Below are 17,931 nucleotides of genomic sequence, written 5' to 3'. Positions count from 1 at the left end.
CCTCTCGTTTTCTTCCTGTCGCTGTTGATCCGCCCTGCTGTCCCCCCGTCTAATGTCCTTCTGCTTTGTTTTAATCTCTCATTTGACGGTAATGAAAGGTAAACAGACACTTTTGATTACAGTGGGAGTTGGGTACAGCGAGCGTGTGTGTGTGTGTGTGTGTGTGTGTGATGTGAGGTGGTGTTATGAGACATAATATTGTTCCCTCTCCTCCTCTCATTCGTACTGCTGAGTCAGAGGCCGGTCGAGTACAAAGGTGTGCAGCCCAACGCTGTGTGGCGGAAAATTACCAGGTTCATTTACTCAAGTACATTTATGACGCAGTTGTACTTTAGGCAAATATTGTGCTTTTTATTAACCTAAGAGCTATAAATCATTGTTACTTTGTAAATTAGGACAACACATATGACTAGTTAAAACGTGACAAAATATTGTTGAACTATGTGAAACAACTGCTAAAAGATAAAATAGCGTACGATAAGACACACACTTTATCATCCAACCTGATCACCAGGAGTTAACAACAACATTATCATCATTCCCAAATAAAATCATTTATTCACTATTATATTATAATAGATCCGCTGGGTTTGATAAGTCATCATGTGAGGCTGTTCTATGGTGCAGTGCTGTAGATGAGGAGTCTCACAGCCTGAGGAAAGAAGCTTAAAACAGAATTCACTTTGCTTCACTGCCGTCAGCTTTCACCAACAGGAGCTGCCAGTTTCACCACATAAAAGTTCCTTGTAGTAGGAACTAAGTCCCCAAATGCATGTGAAGGTTAAAATTTGGCCCCACCTTGACCTGTTACAATACTAACTCCAATGGCACTCCGTAGAGTGCATGCCTTTGCCAAGGCCCCCAGATCAATCCCTTTATCTGGATCCATTCCAAAACGAGGTTTCGTGGAAATCCGTTGCAGAGTTTTTGTGTAATCCTGCTGACAAACCAACAAACAGACAAACGGACACGGGTGAAAACACGCCCTCTTTGGTGGAGGGAATAAAATGCATCTTTTCTCACTTTGATACGCTCACACAGGGCGTTTTTTCTGCTAAAGCCTCACTCGGTCTAGACCAGCAGCCTGTGATGCTAAAGTTGTCTAATGTTAGCGAAGATCAGATCTAGACCTTTCTACACTTGTGCTGTTGTTCCAGTATGTTTCAGCAGTCACAGTGTCATGTAGTTTGTGTTTGTGTCTTGAAGGAGTGAGGAGATGTCATCTGTGTATTCTGTTCACATCCAGTACCTGTCAGCACTGTTCCTCTCCTCCCCCTGACATCATCAATAACCATGACGACAGTGATGATGACAGTCGCTGGCAATCTGATGTTCAGTCCTCATTCGTTCCCTCGTCATTATCTGACATCACAGAGCAAACTTTGAGCCAAAGTTAATGATTTGTATCACAGTCACTGGCTGTAAATCAATAAGCGTGCACGACTCAATTACCGATGATTGATGGCAGGTAGCTGCGGTTTAATTTGGCCGTCATTAGTCTTTACAGAGTGTGAAGGAGAGGATGAAGGATGAGAGGAGAGGATGAAAGAGGAGATGAGCTAAATGCTGCTGCCAACTTATCTGTCTGGAAGGGCATAATGCCAGCACTAAATATAGCTGCAAGATTAGGGAGACAGAAAGAGAGGGAGAAAAGGACAGTGTGAGTCATGCATCTCAATACAGTCGAGATGCCTTTACTCCAAGATCTGCTTTCTGTCAACAGCTCTGCGCTCGTCAGAAACCCCCGAATGAGCGTCATCGCCTGAGTGAATATTAATAATAAAGAAGCTGAGCCACCATCGCTGCTCGCACTTTCACTTTGACGTTCTGTATGTTCTCTTCCACATTTCATGCATTCATTTGACTTCCTACGTGTATCTCCAGCTACTAGTCTGCCTCCATCCATCCCTCTGCTCCCCCCCCATACTTCATCCATCTCCCTCTCTCTCAGTCTTTGCACTTCCTGTATTTTCCCACCTTGCTTTCCCTGCGTTCAGAGTCGTGTTTGTCTAATAGCTCCAGCCGTGGTTTCCTGCCTGCTGCTGTAGCCGCAGCTGTGTTGAAGCAGGTACTGGACGCTATCTGGCCCGCAAGTGTGTTATGTTAGATGGTATCAGCTCTCCTGTATGTGTGTGTGTGTGTGTGTGTGTGTGTGTGTGTGTGTGAGAGAGAGAGAGAGAGAGACAGAGATAAAAGACTTCAATATGTGCAGTGTAAAGAAGAGTCATGTGTGTGTTTGCTGGTTTCTGTTAAACTGACAGGAAAGTGAGTGTTTTTATCATCTCCTGTGAATACAAAGAACTTTTTTTTTTTTATTCTACAGAACAAACAAACAGCGTTATCTCCAGCAGAAACATGGATCCACAGGCCTCGTCTGTCTCTGTCCGCTGAAGGACGTCAACCTTGATAAAAGATTTACAGTTCTTGTTACTACATGGGAAAAAGTCAACGGGTTGAGTGAGCACGAAAGCCTTAATGAGAAAGTCTATCAAAATGTAAGTGTTTTTCTCTGTTGGCATGACCGTGATAAAGTCAGGTTTTGCCAAAGCATGTTGTGTAATGTTTACAATATTTGTGTGTTAATTCAGAATGTAAAGAAACAACAACACTAAAATACACAATTTATTGTAATTCATACTGTAGAGATACAAATCAAAGAGAAAAGGGAGATGTTGGAGGAGAAACTCTTCTGTCCTGATGTGGGCAACTTTGTTGAGCAAAACAGCTTAAAACATGTGTAAAAAGGACAAGGGGAGTGTTTCAGAGAAGGAGATATGTTTGGAGGATCATAGTGAGGTATAAAAAGGTGAAGGGGAGCATAGACGAGGGTTGGAGGGCCGGGGCATAGTTGTGGTCTGGGCATGCTGGATCCTGTCAGGCGGAGGATGCGGGTACCAGTAGGAGTGAGAGGAGATCAGAGAGCCTGCTGGATGTTATCTCCCCGTCCATACCGTACCTGCAGGTCGGCTCACCTGAGGCAGCAGCCAATCACGTCCTCCGTCTGTCTGTCTCCCCATTCCTCCTCTGCTCCATCAAACGTCATGGTTTGATGGTTCACTTCTTCTACATCGGCATAACATCGCTAATGACACATCACAATTTGGTTGCAGCAGTCTGAAGTGACTCATTTATAGTTTCACAATATTGTGATCTAGCAGGGTTCATATCACACACCATCACTGTCACGCAGCCGATCATTTCACAACCGAATTGGTCTATTTTGAATACAAATATGAATAAAAGCCGCAGAAGCAGTCATCAGTGCTAAATACAATACGATGAGATACGACATGATTCGATATGATACGTGTGATATAACACAACCTTGTTGTCAGTGTACACTGAAATGAATTTTGCATCCAGTTCACTTTAAGAAATTCACACAGAGGTTAAACTTACACATAATACAGATTAAGATCGTATTTAGCAGCACAATGACTTTGTTTAGACTGATGTATCTTCATCTATGAAGACAATGTGTTGAAGTACTTGATATTGAGAACTCCTGAAACTTAGGTCACATTTCTTGTATGCTTTGAACATGTGACAAATAAAATTGACCCTGACTCTGCATACAGTGGGAGACATTGTATCTCTAATTACATCCCAGTCCTCCCTGTCCGAAGAAGAAATTAGCTGTAGGATGCACCGATAGAAACAAACTACAACTTCTAGTGTTGCTGACTTGTGCTAGCCTACCATGGGAACTTGTACTTTTAGGGTTTTGTGGTTCTGGCAAGACTGGATCACCACCCAGGGAATGGCAGCAAGTGCTTCGGATATTTGCTCCTGTTTAATCAAATTACAAACCTGGCGTTATGTGATAGTACAGCACAATGCACAGGGAGGGAGCCTAGCTGCTCATCTTCACTCTGGGAAAAGTCTTGCAGGATAACCTGGCCACAGGTCCTAGGATTTAGAATAACACTAAACTTTCTGTTTGAGTTTGAGTGATTTAATTTTTAATAAGTCTTTTCTCTCTCTCCCTTCATAGTTACCCAAACTCCTGCATCTTTACTTACTTTACATCAAGAACCACAAAGGAAATAAGTTTGAGACATCTTGTGGTTCTAAACTAATGCGTTTATTATCAAATTTGAGGATTTGATCCCCTCCTCTCAGCGTCAGTAGCCTGAATGAGGGATGTACTTTACTAGGTGAGCTGTTTATCAACTTTATTACATCTCATGTTCTGGTGCCATCCAGCTTGGAACATTAGGCTACATGATGAAGGTTGGATGACCAAAAACATGGCATGTAACTAAACTGATAAATAGCTGTCCTGGTAAAGTTCACGCCTCGTTCAAAGAAAAGACGTCTAAAAAAATGAATAAAACATTAATTCTGGCTCTCCACTGGACATTGAATGGACTATTGGATGTGTTTGGGCTCAGAGGGTGAGATGTAATTCTACTGTTGGTAAAAGTATCTTGAACTGACTGATTTGTTCTCCTCCTTCTCATGATGTATCTTATAAACCAAACTGTCCCAATTACTATTAATACAACCTCTCCAGTGGGATGGAACTGTGAAGTAAACAGGAGATGTGGCGACCTCTGGTGGTGAAGCGTCGCGCCTGCACGTGGTTTCCGCCACGGTAAAGTAGACGTGGCAGTGACGTCGATGCCGGAAATGACCCGGATCGGAACTTTAACTCCGGGGTTGATTAGTTTTTCCACCAGAAACATCGAGGGCTCTCGAAATATGATGTAATATCGATTCAAGTGAGTTGGAACCGATCGATTTTCGTCTTTTAAACACGCTTAAACCAGACATGGTTAGCTGAGGTCGAATTCTACCGAGCCGAAGAGGGAGATACCGTATGGAAAGCCCGGTTAGCATTCTGAAGCTAACGTTAGCCTGTGGTTAGCCGGTCAGGCCGTGATCAGCTGTGTGTCGTCTGTACACACACAGAGCTGGTACAGTCTAGAGATAAGCATCGTTACCTAATGATATTTAGATTCAGCTCAACTGTGGCTTTATTTGTGGGTTGTGGCTGTCTTTTTTTCTATCTGTTGCCGTGTTGTTGTGCTTGAATCGGCGTTAACAGTTAGCTAACGGTACCGGTTGCATTTCTCTACCTAAGCTAGCGTTATTTGATTGTGTGTTATGAGTTCGTATCAGTTAACAGTTAACGCTGTTTGCCTAAAAGCTTTGACACGTCCTCTCTCTCTCTTTCTCTGTTACACAGGCATGTGTGTCCATATGCCCATGACGGATACTCCACCTTGGATGTGAGTTTGCCCACACACAGGGAGGTCTTGTTGTTTATCCGCCACACAGAGCAGAGGTACACACGGCAGCGGGTTGCTTGTTGTCTACAGCGGGCGGGTGACCGTTAACCGGCGGCAGGATGACGTGCCGTGACCGGACCCTCGAGTTCCAGTCGGCCTGTAAATCTCTCCAGGGCAGACCGGTATGTTGGCACAGTATACCTAACATCACACCACTGTTATTACGATATCACTCGTAATTATGACGCAAGGCATTTGCCTCCGACCTCATAACATGTATTTTATAAGAACAGAAGTGATGACGACGTGTTTTCACTCTGTTTTCTTGTTGTGCTGATAAGATTTTGGTTTTGGTTCCTTTTGGTTTTGGTTCCTTGTTTACCCCACTGTGTCTAGTTTTGGTTTGACAGGGGGTTGCCATACAAGTTGAAAAACAACTCTGTTAAACTGTAAATTCACACCTGGTGATTCCCAATCTCATAGCTGACAGGTAATGAGAGTGAGAGTACATGTTTATATGACTTCTCCTTTTTTCCCTTTACAATTAACACTTGAAAGTATGAAGTCACTTGCAAATGACATGTTGGTACCAAAAGTAACCTGTATTTTGGTGTTTCATTTTCACCTCTTTACTGAAGACTTCATTAAACTTTTCTTTTTACCAAATGAACCAAAAAACTGACAAAAGAGCAACATCATGGGGAGACAATCAGACAAATTATGAAACTGAATTGAAATCTTCCTCCAAACCTCTCTTTACTTCAATAAAATCAGATTGGAATTTGACTAAACTTGTTTACTTGTAAAGATATACCAAACATTTAGGGTTATTTAGAAAACAGAAATGCAAAATTTTGTCCACCAGAGACCACTAACAAGTTTATTATTCATCTGTAAAATGTCCCATACTCTGGTCACAGTTCTTTAGAAGATAATTGTTAGCGAATTGAAGCACTCTTTTCCCCATTTTCCAAGAGAACATATTTGGTGGACTCATCATCATCAGAAGTAACCAGTGCTCATAGAGACAACATCAAATGTTTAAACCAACAGCTCAAATGCCATTGGTTTTGAACTAATAACAAAGTAAACAGAGAAAGCATTCAACCAGGATATATTTTGTATACTCTACGTCAACAAAAAATGTACTCAGTGAGCTCTTTTATCAGCTTAGAAGTTCTAAGTCAATGTTGAAGAATTGTATCATGTTGTCACAATTACCTCTTTTATTTTGAAATTCATCCTTTCATCTCTCTCATGCTCTCTTTTGACCTCTCCTGGCAGAATGGAGTCCAGCCCAGTAAACCAGCGCTCAGCGCCCTCAGGCAGCGCAGTGACTTCACAGTTATGGCCAAGTAGGTTCCTCATACTCTGTTTTCTTCTAGGTTTCAACACTTCTTAAATATATGGTGAATGTACTTGTTATTTTATGCTGATGTTTTATTCACACATTATTATCCTTCTCATCCTTATCTTTATTGTACTTTTATGGCATACTTTAATAAGAATAATGTGTTGTCTTACCATAAATTCAACAAAGCGGTTGAGTTTTTAGTCTTTTATTGAAAAGATTGGTCCTCGATATGTTTTGCATTGCACAACTCAAAGAGTGTTATCTGGGAAACACAGAGCACAGAGATAAAATTGATAATATCTAACTTTTTGTAGGAATTCGAACAAAATGTTGTGTTACTCCTTGAGTAAGTGCATGACAATGAAAGCTACAATTTTTGTTTGTTTCCTTGTAGGAGAATTGGAAAAGACTTGAGCAATACGTTCGCCAAACTGGAAAAGCTAACGATTTGTAAGTGTTCCTTTAGCGTAACTTTAGCATAATTTAAAATGTTCTGATGTCCAAGTTGCTTATCTTACGTGCTTTTATTTTGATGTTGTAGTGGCAAAAAGAAAATCTCTATTTGACGACAAGGCAGTGGAGATCGAGGAACTAACATACATCATTAAACAAGTGAGTTGCAGTTTTAACATCCCATGAAATGTATTTTTGGAAACATACTGTGTTTCATTTATGAATGGAACAGCTGTGTTTAATCCCATAACTATCTAGTAACGTCTACTGTCCTTGTGTCCATGTTTTTAGGACATCAACAGTCTAAACAAACAGATAGCACAGCTGCAGGACTTGGTGAGGTCCCGCGGAGCTCCAGGTGGCAAACACATCCAGACCCACTCCAACACTATAGTGGTGTCATTACAGGTATATTATACTCAATAATTATAATTATATTCAGTAAGGTGTAATTTGATTTTCATTTAGAAATTTCCTTACTATTAACATTTTGTTTCCTGAACTCTTTGAATCAAGTTGTGCTTTTCTTCATGAGAAAAAAGTAGAGCAGAGTAAAACGTTTCAACTGAAGTAGTTTTGTATTTAATGTATGACAGTAGAAAATCTTTTTAGAATTCTTGTTCACACATCTGCTCTGTATACAGCTGCACTCTGTTTAACGTCACTGTATCTTTCATTGTCCACAGTCCAAACTGGCTTCAATGTCCAATGACTTTAAATCAGTCCTAGAAGTCAGAACAGAGGTGAGAAACGCACATTGGTTTACTTTATCATTAAAAGGCAGAAAACATCAAAGACTAAACTTGGGTGACACTTGATGGGTCACAGGTTTCTTCTTAGTCATATTCACCTCCTCCATCATTTGTCTCTTTTTTCTCTGCAGAACCTGAAGCAGCAGCGCAGCAGGAGAGAGCAGTTCTCCCAGCCCCCAGTCTCACAATCTCCTCTGATGGCCAACAACTTCAGTAAGTCCGTCCACATCTTAGCTTCAGGCTTGTTCTAACTGTGATTTTTATAGGGGTCTCGCGTTTAAGTAATGGCACCAAGAGGTGAACATAGCATGTTGTTGTGGCTTTTATAGGGGTGTGTTCACTCTATTTTCAACTTGCTCACTCCGTTTAACTCTCTTAATGTCCACAAGTAGCAGTGTGGCATTTAAATTACAACCAAAAAAATATCCCCTGTAGGACAGACAAGGGTAAAAGGTAACCTTAAATTTCTGTCATGAGCTTTTTAGTCTTATTCTTCAGCACAAACTCAACTCTCACAAATTATATCCTGATCAATCCAACTTTAGAAATCTCTCCTTCCCTGAAATCATTTCCTCCTGCTTTTTGCATCCAACATAGAACCTTTGCTGGTAGTTTCAGAAAGTGTAATAGAGTGAACACACCTTTTTATTGTTTCTCTGAGGCAATATTCGACATGTCTGGCTCCTGCTCACTTTGCTGAACAAATAGCTAAACGTGCTAAACAGGCTGTTTACCAGAGACCCTCTAACTAGCACGGATAGCTCAGATGATTCCTGTGAAGACATTTACACTGCCAGTCAAATGTTTATGAACAACCTGTATTTCAGCCCTTTTTGTTAAATCTCAAACATTGAGATCACAATTGACAGCCTACATTGAAAATATAGCTAACAAATGGTAATATGATATTAATTCATTCATTTAGTAATCAAACATTTATTTAATAGTTGTTGCTGTAATTAGGCCCCTGTGGCAGATAACATTGAGTATAACTGCCTTCTGTAATTGTACCATTTGTAATCAAGGTGTTTGTCAGAAATGTGTACTTATAAAAAGGTTTACATCTTTGGAGCACGAAAGCAAAGCAAATTGGATCATAACAAAGAAAAGACAAGCTTATTATGTAAGGTGCATAATTAACACACTTGTTTGTGTTAAATTATATACTTTTACATTTATGTTTCCTGACAGCTGATTTAAAATGAGCAGATTGGATGATATTTCGTCATAAATGCCCTTGATGTACAGAAACATTTGGACTGGCAGTGTATTTTTCGATCAGATGCTCGAACTCCTTGTGAATATGATTATTACTGTATTTGGTCATCTATAATGCAAAAATTAAAAAATATTTTAGGGAGCCGCAAAAAAGGGGCCCAGGAGCCGCATGCAGGTCGTGAGCCGCGCTATGACTACCAGGGCAATACAACCTCAAATTTAAAAGGTATTTCCCTGGAACGTTTGACTCTCCCAGCGGGTATAACTAGCTACTGTATGTGCCCGCTGTTCTTTCTGCTTTTCCCCTCTAACATCGAGGATTCCTGTCTGATCTTGTCGAATGTTTGTGCGTGTTTTTGCTTGTTGTCTCCCTTCAGAGAGCTCGGTCCTGATGCAGGATGAGTCCAGGAGTCTGGGGGATGTAGCCATCAATATGGACTCTCAGACCAACCCCCTGCAGCTCCAGCTTATTGATGAGCAGGTAGACTGCTGCTGTGTATTTGTCAGTTGGTCTGCAGTGTCTTTTTGCCACTCTATGAAGGAAATATGTCCACAGTTGACCCTTTTTTTAAAAATCTTTCCGGTTGTGCCGTTACAGGACTCATACATCCAGAGCCGTGCAGACACTATGCAGAATATTGAGAGCACCATCGTGGAACTAGGCTCCATATTCCAGCAGCTGGCACACATGGTCAAAGAGCAGGAAGAGACCGTTCAGAGGTAAGATGGAGCTACAAATGGAGGGAGGGTGGAGGACTGATTGATACCACTCTTGTCTTTGTACAGTTAATATGAAGCTTGAGCCAAGTTACCTTGAATTAGCACAAAGACTCAAATCGTCAGAGGAAAGCTGATGGGTTCCAGTAATATTGTAGGTTATCAGGATGCCATTAGTCTGAAGAGGAACTTAGTCTTTCTTAGACTTTGAGTTGTGCGGATTAAACCGACTATGATACTTTGTGCGTTGGCGATGCTGGAAGGCAGATTTTGTTACCTGCGGTTACAACCAGGTTAGCCAGCTGGCTGCTTGCTGTAGTTTTATGTTTTGCCATACAGACATGATAGTTGATTGATCGATCTAACTCTCAGTAATCAAGAGAAATTGAGAATATTGTCCAAAATATAGAATTGTTTATTTGAATCTTCTAATAAAGAAACAAAAAGAATTAGGAAAGTGTTAAAGAAGGTAGAAACAAGTAAAGTTTATCGACTATAGTATAGAAGCATTTCATCACGTGAACATCTTGCCAGTTATCTTCTGAACTGACTCATTTGAAGGAAAATGTATGATATGCATCTTTAAAGTCTTGTCTCACTGAGATGCTTTTCACGTGTCCCTCACAGGATCGACGCCAACGTGGAGGACACCCAGCTGAATGTGGAGGCCGCCCACACAGAGATCCTCAAATACTTCCAGTCAGTCTCCTCCAACCGCTGGCTGATGATCAAGATCTTTCTCGTCCTCGTCGTCTTCTTCATCATCTTTGTCGTCTTCTTCGCTTAAGAAAAATAGAGCGACGGACGGGAGGGGAAGTAAAGCTGGACTGAGACCACACGTCCAGACGACACATTTGAAGGACAAGCTTCTCTGTCGAAGTGACAGTTTGACAGATGTTTGGGAGACTTTTCGATTAACACAGACTTTCCGGTAATTCCCAAACCGCAGACTCTTAATCTTAATTCGACAGTTCAGTGAAGAATGAAGATGTCGAACTCAAATAAAAGAATAAATTATCTAAAATCCCCACTTTGTATAGAGAGAGAGAGAGCATATAGGTGCTCTGTATTGTTCTTTGACCAATCATTCATACACATTTAAATTCAAATGGCTATAATTTAATGGTTTGATTCTGCAAACTGTCTTTTTAATTTTGATTTTTTTTTCTTGGTTACCCCTGTTGACCACGTCATCTATTATTATTTCAAAGCCAAACCACAGAACTTGAGTTTATCCTCTGATATTCTTTCTTCTTATTTACTTTTATTGAAGAGCATGACTGTGTCACTTGTTTATAAACAATTCACCACCATTCGGTAATGATGTGAAATATTTTTTTATTCATACATATTCAGTTTTGCTTGCAAAGTTTATTTGCCAAATGGATACTCCTTAGAGAAGAACTGTAACACAATACACAAACACTCAATGCGTTTTGTGTCCTGAAGGCACAAGGGGGCAGTTACAGCCAGTTGAGGGGAACTTTACAGGCATAATTCAGGCACGAGCCGCACGAAATGTTGGTGATACGTTATATAACAACGCTGTTTTAATTGATACTGTTTGGTTACCAGCCATCGGGCAGGTGGAATGGTTGAAAAAGTGTTAACTTTGCACATTAAAGTGCTGCGGAGAGACTTAAACATAGAAGTCCAGTGAACAGGATCCAGGTTTGACATCAGTGCTTATGAAGGGGCGAGGCTGGTTGTGAAGGCCCACTGCTGAAGTGACTCAATCAGCCAGATTCCCTGAAGTGTTTGGTTTGATGTCACTGTCGTAGTCGCTTCTCCTCTTTATCTCTCTAATGTACCAATGTTATTTAAATGACCACAGCTTTTTAAGAAGAAAGAAAACATTCTTCCTATTTTTTCCCTGTCTGTTTTTTTTAGCCAAATGCCTTGACTTCAATGTATAAAGTGCAAATAGTGATAATGATGTATTGATAAGAAGAAAGTGCATATTAATAAAATAATAATGGGGTGCTGGCATTCACGACTGAGATTTTCTTGGGTTAAGAGGATTAGTCAGCAGCGATATAATTAGCCATGCTCGGCGGGGATGCTATGTCAGGTCATCAGAGAAGTGCTAAGCAGTTTTGTGCAACATATTCAACACATTTGCACTACAAAGATGTATGGTAGTTATTTATTTATCACGGTACAGGCCCCAGACATATTTACATAAAAACATTTCGCTTTTTTAACCCACAGTTGTTAATGAAAGTCCACGTATCTTTCATTCAGTTTGTAGAAAAGCTTGAAGGCTACTAGACTTAAAAATGTACACTCACAGATATGAACAAGCCAAAGTCCAACAGACGCATTGAGTCTCGGAACATTACGTAGACACTATCTACATTTAAACCAAAAAACACAGAGATCTTTGTAAAAAGGAAAGCTTTGTTAAACACAAAAGTGACGAGAACATTGTGAATTTATGTATTCAACCTGAAAGCAGTTCCTTGATGCTATCTGGGCTGCAGGAGACAGCTGTCCTGTCTGTTGCGTAACGTGTTTTTCATGAGTCGTGTATGATTCATCAAAACCTGTTGTTCAGAGAGTCCATGCATATCTTGTTACCTGAAGCTTGTGAAGATAAGGAAGACTGTCAACAAAATCCAATGCTTTGGATTTGATCTTTTAGCCATGCAAGCGGCGTGGCTCTATGGATGGTTGGTAGGTCCAACACTTTGGTCCAGACTGACACAACTATTGCCATGAAGCTTTATACAGACATTCACGATCCCCAGTTGGTGTTTCCTAATGACTTAGTCGATACTCTGACACTTCTTGAAGGTGAGGTTTGCCTAGGGTGCCATGCAAGCTAGGATCGTTACTGTGCTGACATTAGCATTTAGCTCAAAGCGCAACAGTTCCTCAGCACAGGTGAACAGTTTTCAACCTGTTTGTACCCATCACAACAGAACAACAGAATGCTGGACTGAAGAGTTCCTTTAGAAATTCTTTAGCAATTAGACAGTTTTCCTGAAAATCAAGAAACTGTTCAAAAACCTACAGTCTAAACTTCTCTCCACCTTCTTAAAATCTATGTTCCCCCCCTTTTCTCTAAATGATACCCTCCCTCCTTCCTCCCCATACTCCCCATATTTACAATACCACGACCCATCTATGTTTTGTGCACACTTTCCCTCCTGCTCTTACCCCTAATATTGTCCCCCCCCCCCCCCATCAGAACCATCCTCTCTGCACTGTCTCTCTCTCCCCTTGATTCCCTCCCTTCTCTCACGCACTGGCACTCTGCTCCATAGGGCTGATCTCTGGCATGCTCCTGCTCCTTCCCTTCCTCGCCCTGGCCTTCATGGCCTCCTCCTCGGCTTCTGCATCCTCCTCGTCAGACCAATCCAGGTCCTGCTGCAGATTACCCCTGGAGCCTCTCAGGGAGCCCCTGAAGAACTGACCTGTGCGGAACTTGCTGCGGAAAGTGTCGAAAGAGAGGCTCTTGCTGCGCTGCTGCTTCTCAAAGGTCTCCTGCACTTCTTCGGGCGCATTGCTCTCGTCCACAAAGTCGTTTAGCACTGAGCGAAACAGCCGGGGGACCTCGTGAACCTCGGGCTCCATCTGTGACACAACCCTCCTGAACCTGCAGGGGGGGAGGAGATTATTGAAAACAGCCAGATCTAAAATAAGCTGCATATGATTACTTAACAGTGAATACAAGACAAGTCAGAAAATAAAAAATGAGGGCAGAGGCAGACAGATGTAGCTGTAAGGGTGGAGGTGCCATCACCACCAAGTGGGCAATATAGGCTTTTAAAAGAGGTCCTGAATCACTAACTACGTCTATGACAGGACACCAAAGTGTGCTAGAAGGTGGACAACATCAAAGATTGTTTATTGTAATTTTGCAGTATATTTTATAGTATCGTGTAGTATAGGATAGTATTTACAGTATATTATATAGTATGATATATTGTTCATATGAAGTCTCCTGGAGAAGAAATGGGGATCTGAGAGTATCAGCTTACTTACTTACTTTCTAGGTTATAGTTAAGGGTGTTAAAGGGATTAGACTGAAATCCTGCAGCCATCTCTTCTTCTGATTCTTCTTCATATTCTATGTTCATGTTGTTGTCGTCCATTTAACCTGCCTGTCTCTCTCTCTCTCCTTTCTCTAATGTTAGCGCTGTGGCTCTTATATCTCGACATCATTCTGCTTCCGTTTCATTTTTAGTGACAGTTATGTGGCAATGTGTCTCTGCAGGATCTGTTTCTCCACACGTCTCCCCGTCTTCCTGTTGTCTTTCTCACCTGACGATTAAAGGGCCACATTGTGCAGGAGGGATCTTGGCACAGAGGTCCTGCAGCTCCAGCAGGTCGTTGGGCGTCAGCTCGTAGGGTTGCGGGGTCGGGGTGCTGGCCAGCCAGCTGTAATCAGCTGTGGTGGAGGAGCTGCGACGGCGGCGGCGACCCTCTGTGGCCCGCTCCAAACGGATGCGCTCCGTGCGTTTCACCATGGCCCCCAACTCCAGCATCAGAGTGTTGGTGACCAGTTCCTCAGTGCTGCGTTGGCCCGGCACTTTGGGCTCAAGGGAGAAGACAGCGGACCAAGGAAACATCTGGGAAAGAAGGACAGAATTGATGGGGATTAATGTCAAGAGTTTAAGGAAGAAAACTAAAAACAGTATTCTTCATTCAATTTCATATTTGGGGTTGTTTGAGAATTATACTGGAGAATATCTAGATGTTTAGATCATTAAAGCTTCCATCCTCAGACAGAAGCATCTGTTCAAGTAAACCTGACTCATAATAGGTATAATAGTATACATATAAATGGCAAAAACTTTAATATCTGACTAATACAAACCACAACACAGTTATCGGTTGTTATTCTCCTGTTCTAGACGCTTTCATGGGAGCTTAATAATTGTCTTACCTTCATGCAACAGGATTTACAAATCTGTAGTGTGTCCTCCTCTGACAGAAATCCACTTGTTGCCTGTTCGAGCCCCAGTTAGCAGCCAGATGAGCAGCAGGCCTCCATGGACATTCACAAAGGGTGAAACTCCTTAGACTCCAGCTGGAGGCACACAGCTACCTGACCTCCTCGCTACCTTTGACGGTCCCTTCCAGGCGGTACATGTGCTTTTTGAGGAGCCCGTGGAGTGCAGTGTGAGTTTGGGATTGACAATGCATGTAATCCTGTATTAATAAAGAGCGACTGACGAGATGAGCTTACCGCACATGAGTGTACACCTGGGCGAGGAGCGTGTGTGAGAGTGAGAGACTACCAGGTGGGGTATTTATACAGTAGCATTAGGTTGTTGGTTAATTAATGTAAATTTTATTTAACTGAATGTCAGCCCCTTTTTGTGAAGAAGGTTTCAGTTTGTGCATAAAAGCAGACACCCCAGACACTTTGCTCAAACCTCCTCCACAGTGTCAGACAGAGATTTTCCTGTGCAGCCATGAAAGTTTTAACAGTACACTTTCTGGTTTTGAATTGCTGTAACACCCATCAACACCCCTTGAAAATAACAGAGTACATCTGAAAATGATCCCCTATAGTCTGCAGACGATAATCCCTTAGGTCCACTTGTAATCACCTGTCTGTTATGGTCAAGCATTGCACTAAGATTACATAACTGCCCACATGATTGTTCTTTTTCCTCACTTCTAAACTCTCAGGTATTAGCAGCCTGGCTCTGCCTGATATTGTGTTGTATTGTATGTAAGGTATCTGCAGACTAGTTACTGGGTTTCTGCACAACTCAGCACTGAGCTACCAAATCCCAGATTACTTTCAAATCCAGAGCCTACCTGGAAGAATGAGTGATTGTAAGGACTATTATAATCTAATTACGGTTGCCTATACAGTGAAGGCTGTTACTGCTGTAACTAAACAGGAATGTTTGTGTTTTGAGTGAGCAACCAGCGCTGATTGATTACTTTAATGTATCTGAATGTTGTTGTATGTTTTGATTTCTGTAGATTATTTATTTTTTTCATATCATAATGTAATTTTTACTTGTGTGGACCTCAGGAAGAATAACTCCGACCATGGTAGTGGCTAACAGGGAATCCAAATGAATGAATAAAATAAAAAACACTTAATCTGCTAGTATTCTGTACAACAGTAGCTACAATTATTAGGGATTAAAAAACACACAATGAAGCCTAAGGGATTATTTCTATCGTGTTCCACCAACACCCAACATACAATGTACAAAGCAAAACACACATACAATACATCATACATATAAAGTGGCTACTATTACAAACCATCTTTTAAAGGCTGTGTTGAAGATGCACTCGTCCTCTTTGACCTTTGCTCCTTTTTTAACTCTTACAATTAAACAGTGTACTACATCATGTGTTTGATAAAATAGTGGTTCTATCAAGGCATCTCTCTACACTTCATACACTGGCAGAGATTTGTTTAACAGTTTTATACATCAGCGACATTTCGCTCAAATAATGATGAACGTCTTCTTGGCATTTAGCTTCCGGAAGTGGTACAGTTTTAAAATAACCCTCATCCATTTTTTTGTTCTTCTTATAACTTCCTCAAATACCAGAAGATGGCAGCATAATCAACATGACCTTGAACCAGAGTTTCAGAAAGAACATGTGACGTTGATCCAAAAATATGTCTTTCCTCGCAAATCCCTAGGTTCCATTTTTTTTAATTAACAGATATATATTAGTGCAAATCACTTTCTTGATAAATGTAACTTTTTTTTATTGGTAATTGAAGATTTGCCAATTTTAGATGTCATTTTGGATGTCTGTCTGAGGTCTGAGTTTCCCTTCACAGATACAGAAGATAGATTCAATCTTTCACAGATGGAGGAGTTTAAAACTTAAAGAGCCTTACCGAGGGACTGTTAGACTTACGTTTCATCTTTATGAGACGCTGTAAAGCATAGCACAATGTCTTCCGAAAAAAATGTTTTGAAATCAGTTGTATAAATTTAAAAGACATACACCACCCTGCAGGAGTCCTCACTCAATAGTTATTACTTGAAATAATGTCCCATTTATTCCAAATATTTGCCATTAAACAGAAATCTCTCTAGAGTCTTTCTGCAGTATCACCTAATGGATTAAGAGGTAGACTGCGTCACTAAGATACTGCACTGACAGTCAGTGGAAAAGAGGATAAATAACTATTAGTTCAAGATAAACAATGAACCTCTGTCTTCCCAATTTGCATCCGTTGATTTCTGGTGAGAGCCTCAAATGAGAAAACTGGAAATGTGAAATGTGTGGGTGTTTTTTCAATAAGATAATATTAGGTCGTCTTTTTGGTACAGTTTCTATAAAGTATTCTTACAATCATTCCTATTTTGAAAAGTGTCCCTCTCACTTGCACTTTTTAGGAATTCTGCGTGGGGAACAGTTTTGGTAGGGGTAATCCTCTTGTATGGGATCAACATCTAGTTAAAATCTCTTAAAGAATGATAAAGATGTGTCAACTGAGCAATAGTTGCACTAACTAATAAAAACTTACCTCATTGCAGATCAAATAGGTCTGTGTGAACTCTCTGAATGCCTCTATCCGGTTATATTGTTATATATTGTTGACAACATTGAATTGTCGTTATGATGGAAAAGTGTGTTGTGTTTCTGCAACAACAATAGTTATAAACACAAAGAATTATATATTATCAGTTTGTTAGTGCCATATCCACAAAGCCATATGTAGACAATCAAAGCCTCTATTCATAGTTACTAAAAAGGAAACTAAGCAGTACTTTGAAACTATTTCTGATTTAGAAATAAAATAGCTGCTTAAATTGTGCTTCTTGTTTAAGGTATTCATTGGAGAACTCTCCCTGGCTCTGTTCTCAACTTGTATGTATTAATGGCTCTATTTGTTGTGCTTTGGTCAATAAAGAATTGGAAAAAATTATATGTTGGGGTTAGGGTTACTGAGGTCACTGAGACGACAGCTGTTGTTGTATTTGTGGTGAAGTAAACAGGTCAACAGGATTATTGTCATTCATAAGAATACGTAAATGATAAATTTACCTTTTTGATAAGGATAGTAAACCAGTAATGAATCAAAGTAATGAAGTAATCTATATTTTTTTTAGGGTTTTTTTGGTATGTGCTGTTGGTATTTTTTGCTTTGTTGTGTATTGTTGCTTCTGTTGTTTACTTTCATTCAATCTTTAAATTGACCTTGAGTTCCATGAAATGCTCTGTTTAAATTAATGTTATTATTAATCATTATCATTAT

At 40.6% G+C, this 17,931-nt stretch overlaps 2 protein-coding genes across 3 annotated transcripts; one reads left to right on the top strand and one right to left on the bottom strand.

Annotated features, from left to right (window-relative positions):
• Positions 1-4,592: 4,592 nt before the first annotated feature.
• stx5a (syntaxin 5A) lies at positions 4,593-11,717 on the top strand. Of its 2 annotated transcripts, XM_030397094.1 has the most exons (12): positions 4,593-4,724; positions 5,192-5,416; positions 6,519-6,589; positions 6,983-7,038; positions 7,130-7,200; positions 7,333-7,449; positions 7,728-7,784; positions 7,925-8,006; positions 9,151-9,237; positions 9,389-9,492; positions 9,610-9,731; positions 10,356-11,717. In XM_030397094.1, the coding sequence occupies exons 2-12, from the start codon at positions 5,354-5,356 to the stop codon at positions 10,513-10,515; spliced, it is 990 nt and encodes a 329-aa protein (XP_030252954.1). In that variant the 5' UTR covers positions 4,593-4,724; positions 5,192-5,353; the 3' UTR covers positions 10,516-11,717. The 2 variants fall into 2 exon arrangements, with proteins under 2 accessions (XP_030252954.1, XP_030252955.1); XM_030397095.1 differs by lacking the exon at positions 9,151-9,237.
• Positions 11,718-11,860: 143 nt separating this feature from the next.
• Positions 11,861-14,962, bottom strand: LOC115568458 (protein RD3). The gene is made up of 3 exons (XM_030395751.1): positions 14,623-14,962; positions 13,998-14,305; positions 11,861-13,329 (listed from the first exon to the last, which is right to left on the bottom strand). The coding sequence occupies exons 1-3, from the start codon at positions 14,626-14,628 to the stop codon at positions 12,972-12,974; spliced, it is 672 nt and encodes a 223-aa protein (XP_030251611.1). The 5' UTR covers positions 14,629-14,962; the 3' UTR covers positions 11,861-12,971.
• Between the last annotated feature and the right edge of the window lie 2,969 nt (positions 14,963-17,931).

This window comes from Sparus aurata, chromosome 18, assembly GCF_900880675.1.
Source record: "Sparus aurata chromosome 18, fSpaAur1.1, whole genome shotgun sequence".
Classification (NCBI taxonomy): domain Eukaryota; kingdom Metazoa; phylum Chordata; class Actinopteri; order Spariformes; family Sparidae; genus Sparus; species Sparus aurata.
Note: the sequence above shows the minus strand (reverse complement) of the source record. Positions and strands in the feature narration are given on the sequence as shown.

What these genes read in the sequence shown, in the direction of transcription:
- LOC115568458 (XM_030395751.1), bottom strand. An exon ending in TGTGGCCCTTTAATCGTCAG is followed by an intron (nt 13,330 to 13,997) that starts GTGAGAAAGACA and finishes CCCCCCCTGCAG; the next exon opens with GTTCAGGAGGGTTGTGTCAC.
- stx5a (XM_030397094.1), top strand. Translation starts at nt 5,354, where the DNA reads ATGACGTGCCGTGACCGGACCCTCGAGTTCCAGTCGGCCTGTAAATCT. An exon ending in TCCTAGAAGTCAGAACAGAG is followed by an intron (nt 7,785 to 7,924) that starts GTGAGAAACGCA and finishes TTTTCTCTGCAG; the next exon opens with AACCTGAAGCAGCAGCGCAG. An exon ending in TCTGATGGCCAACAACTTCA is followed by an intron (nt 8,007 to 9,150) that starts GTAAGTCCGTCC and finishes AAAATATTTTAG; the next exon opens with GGAGCCGCAAAAAAGGGGCC.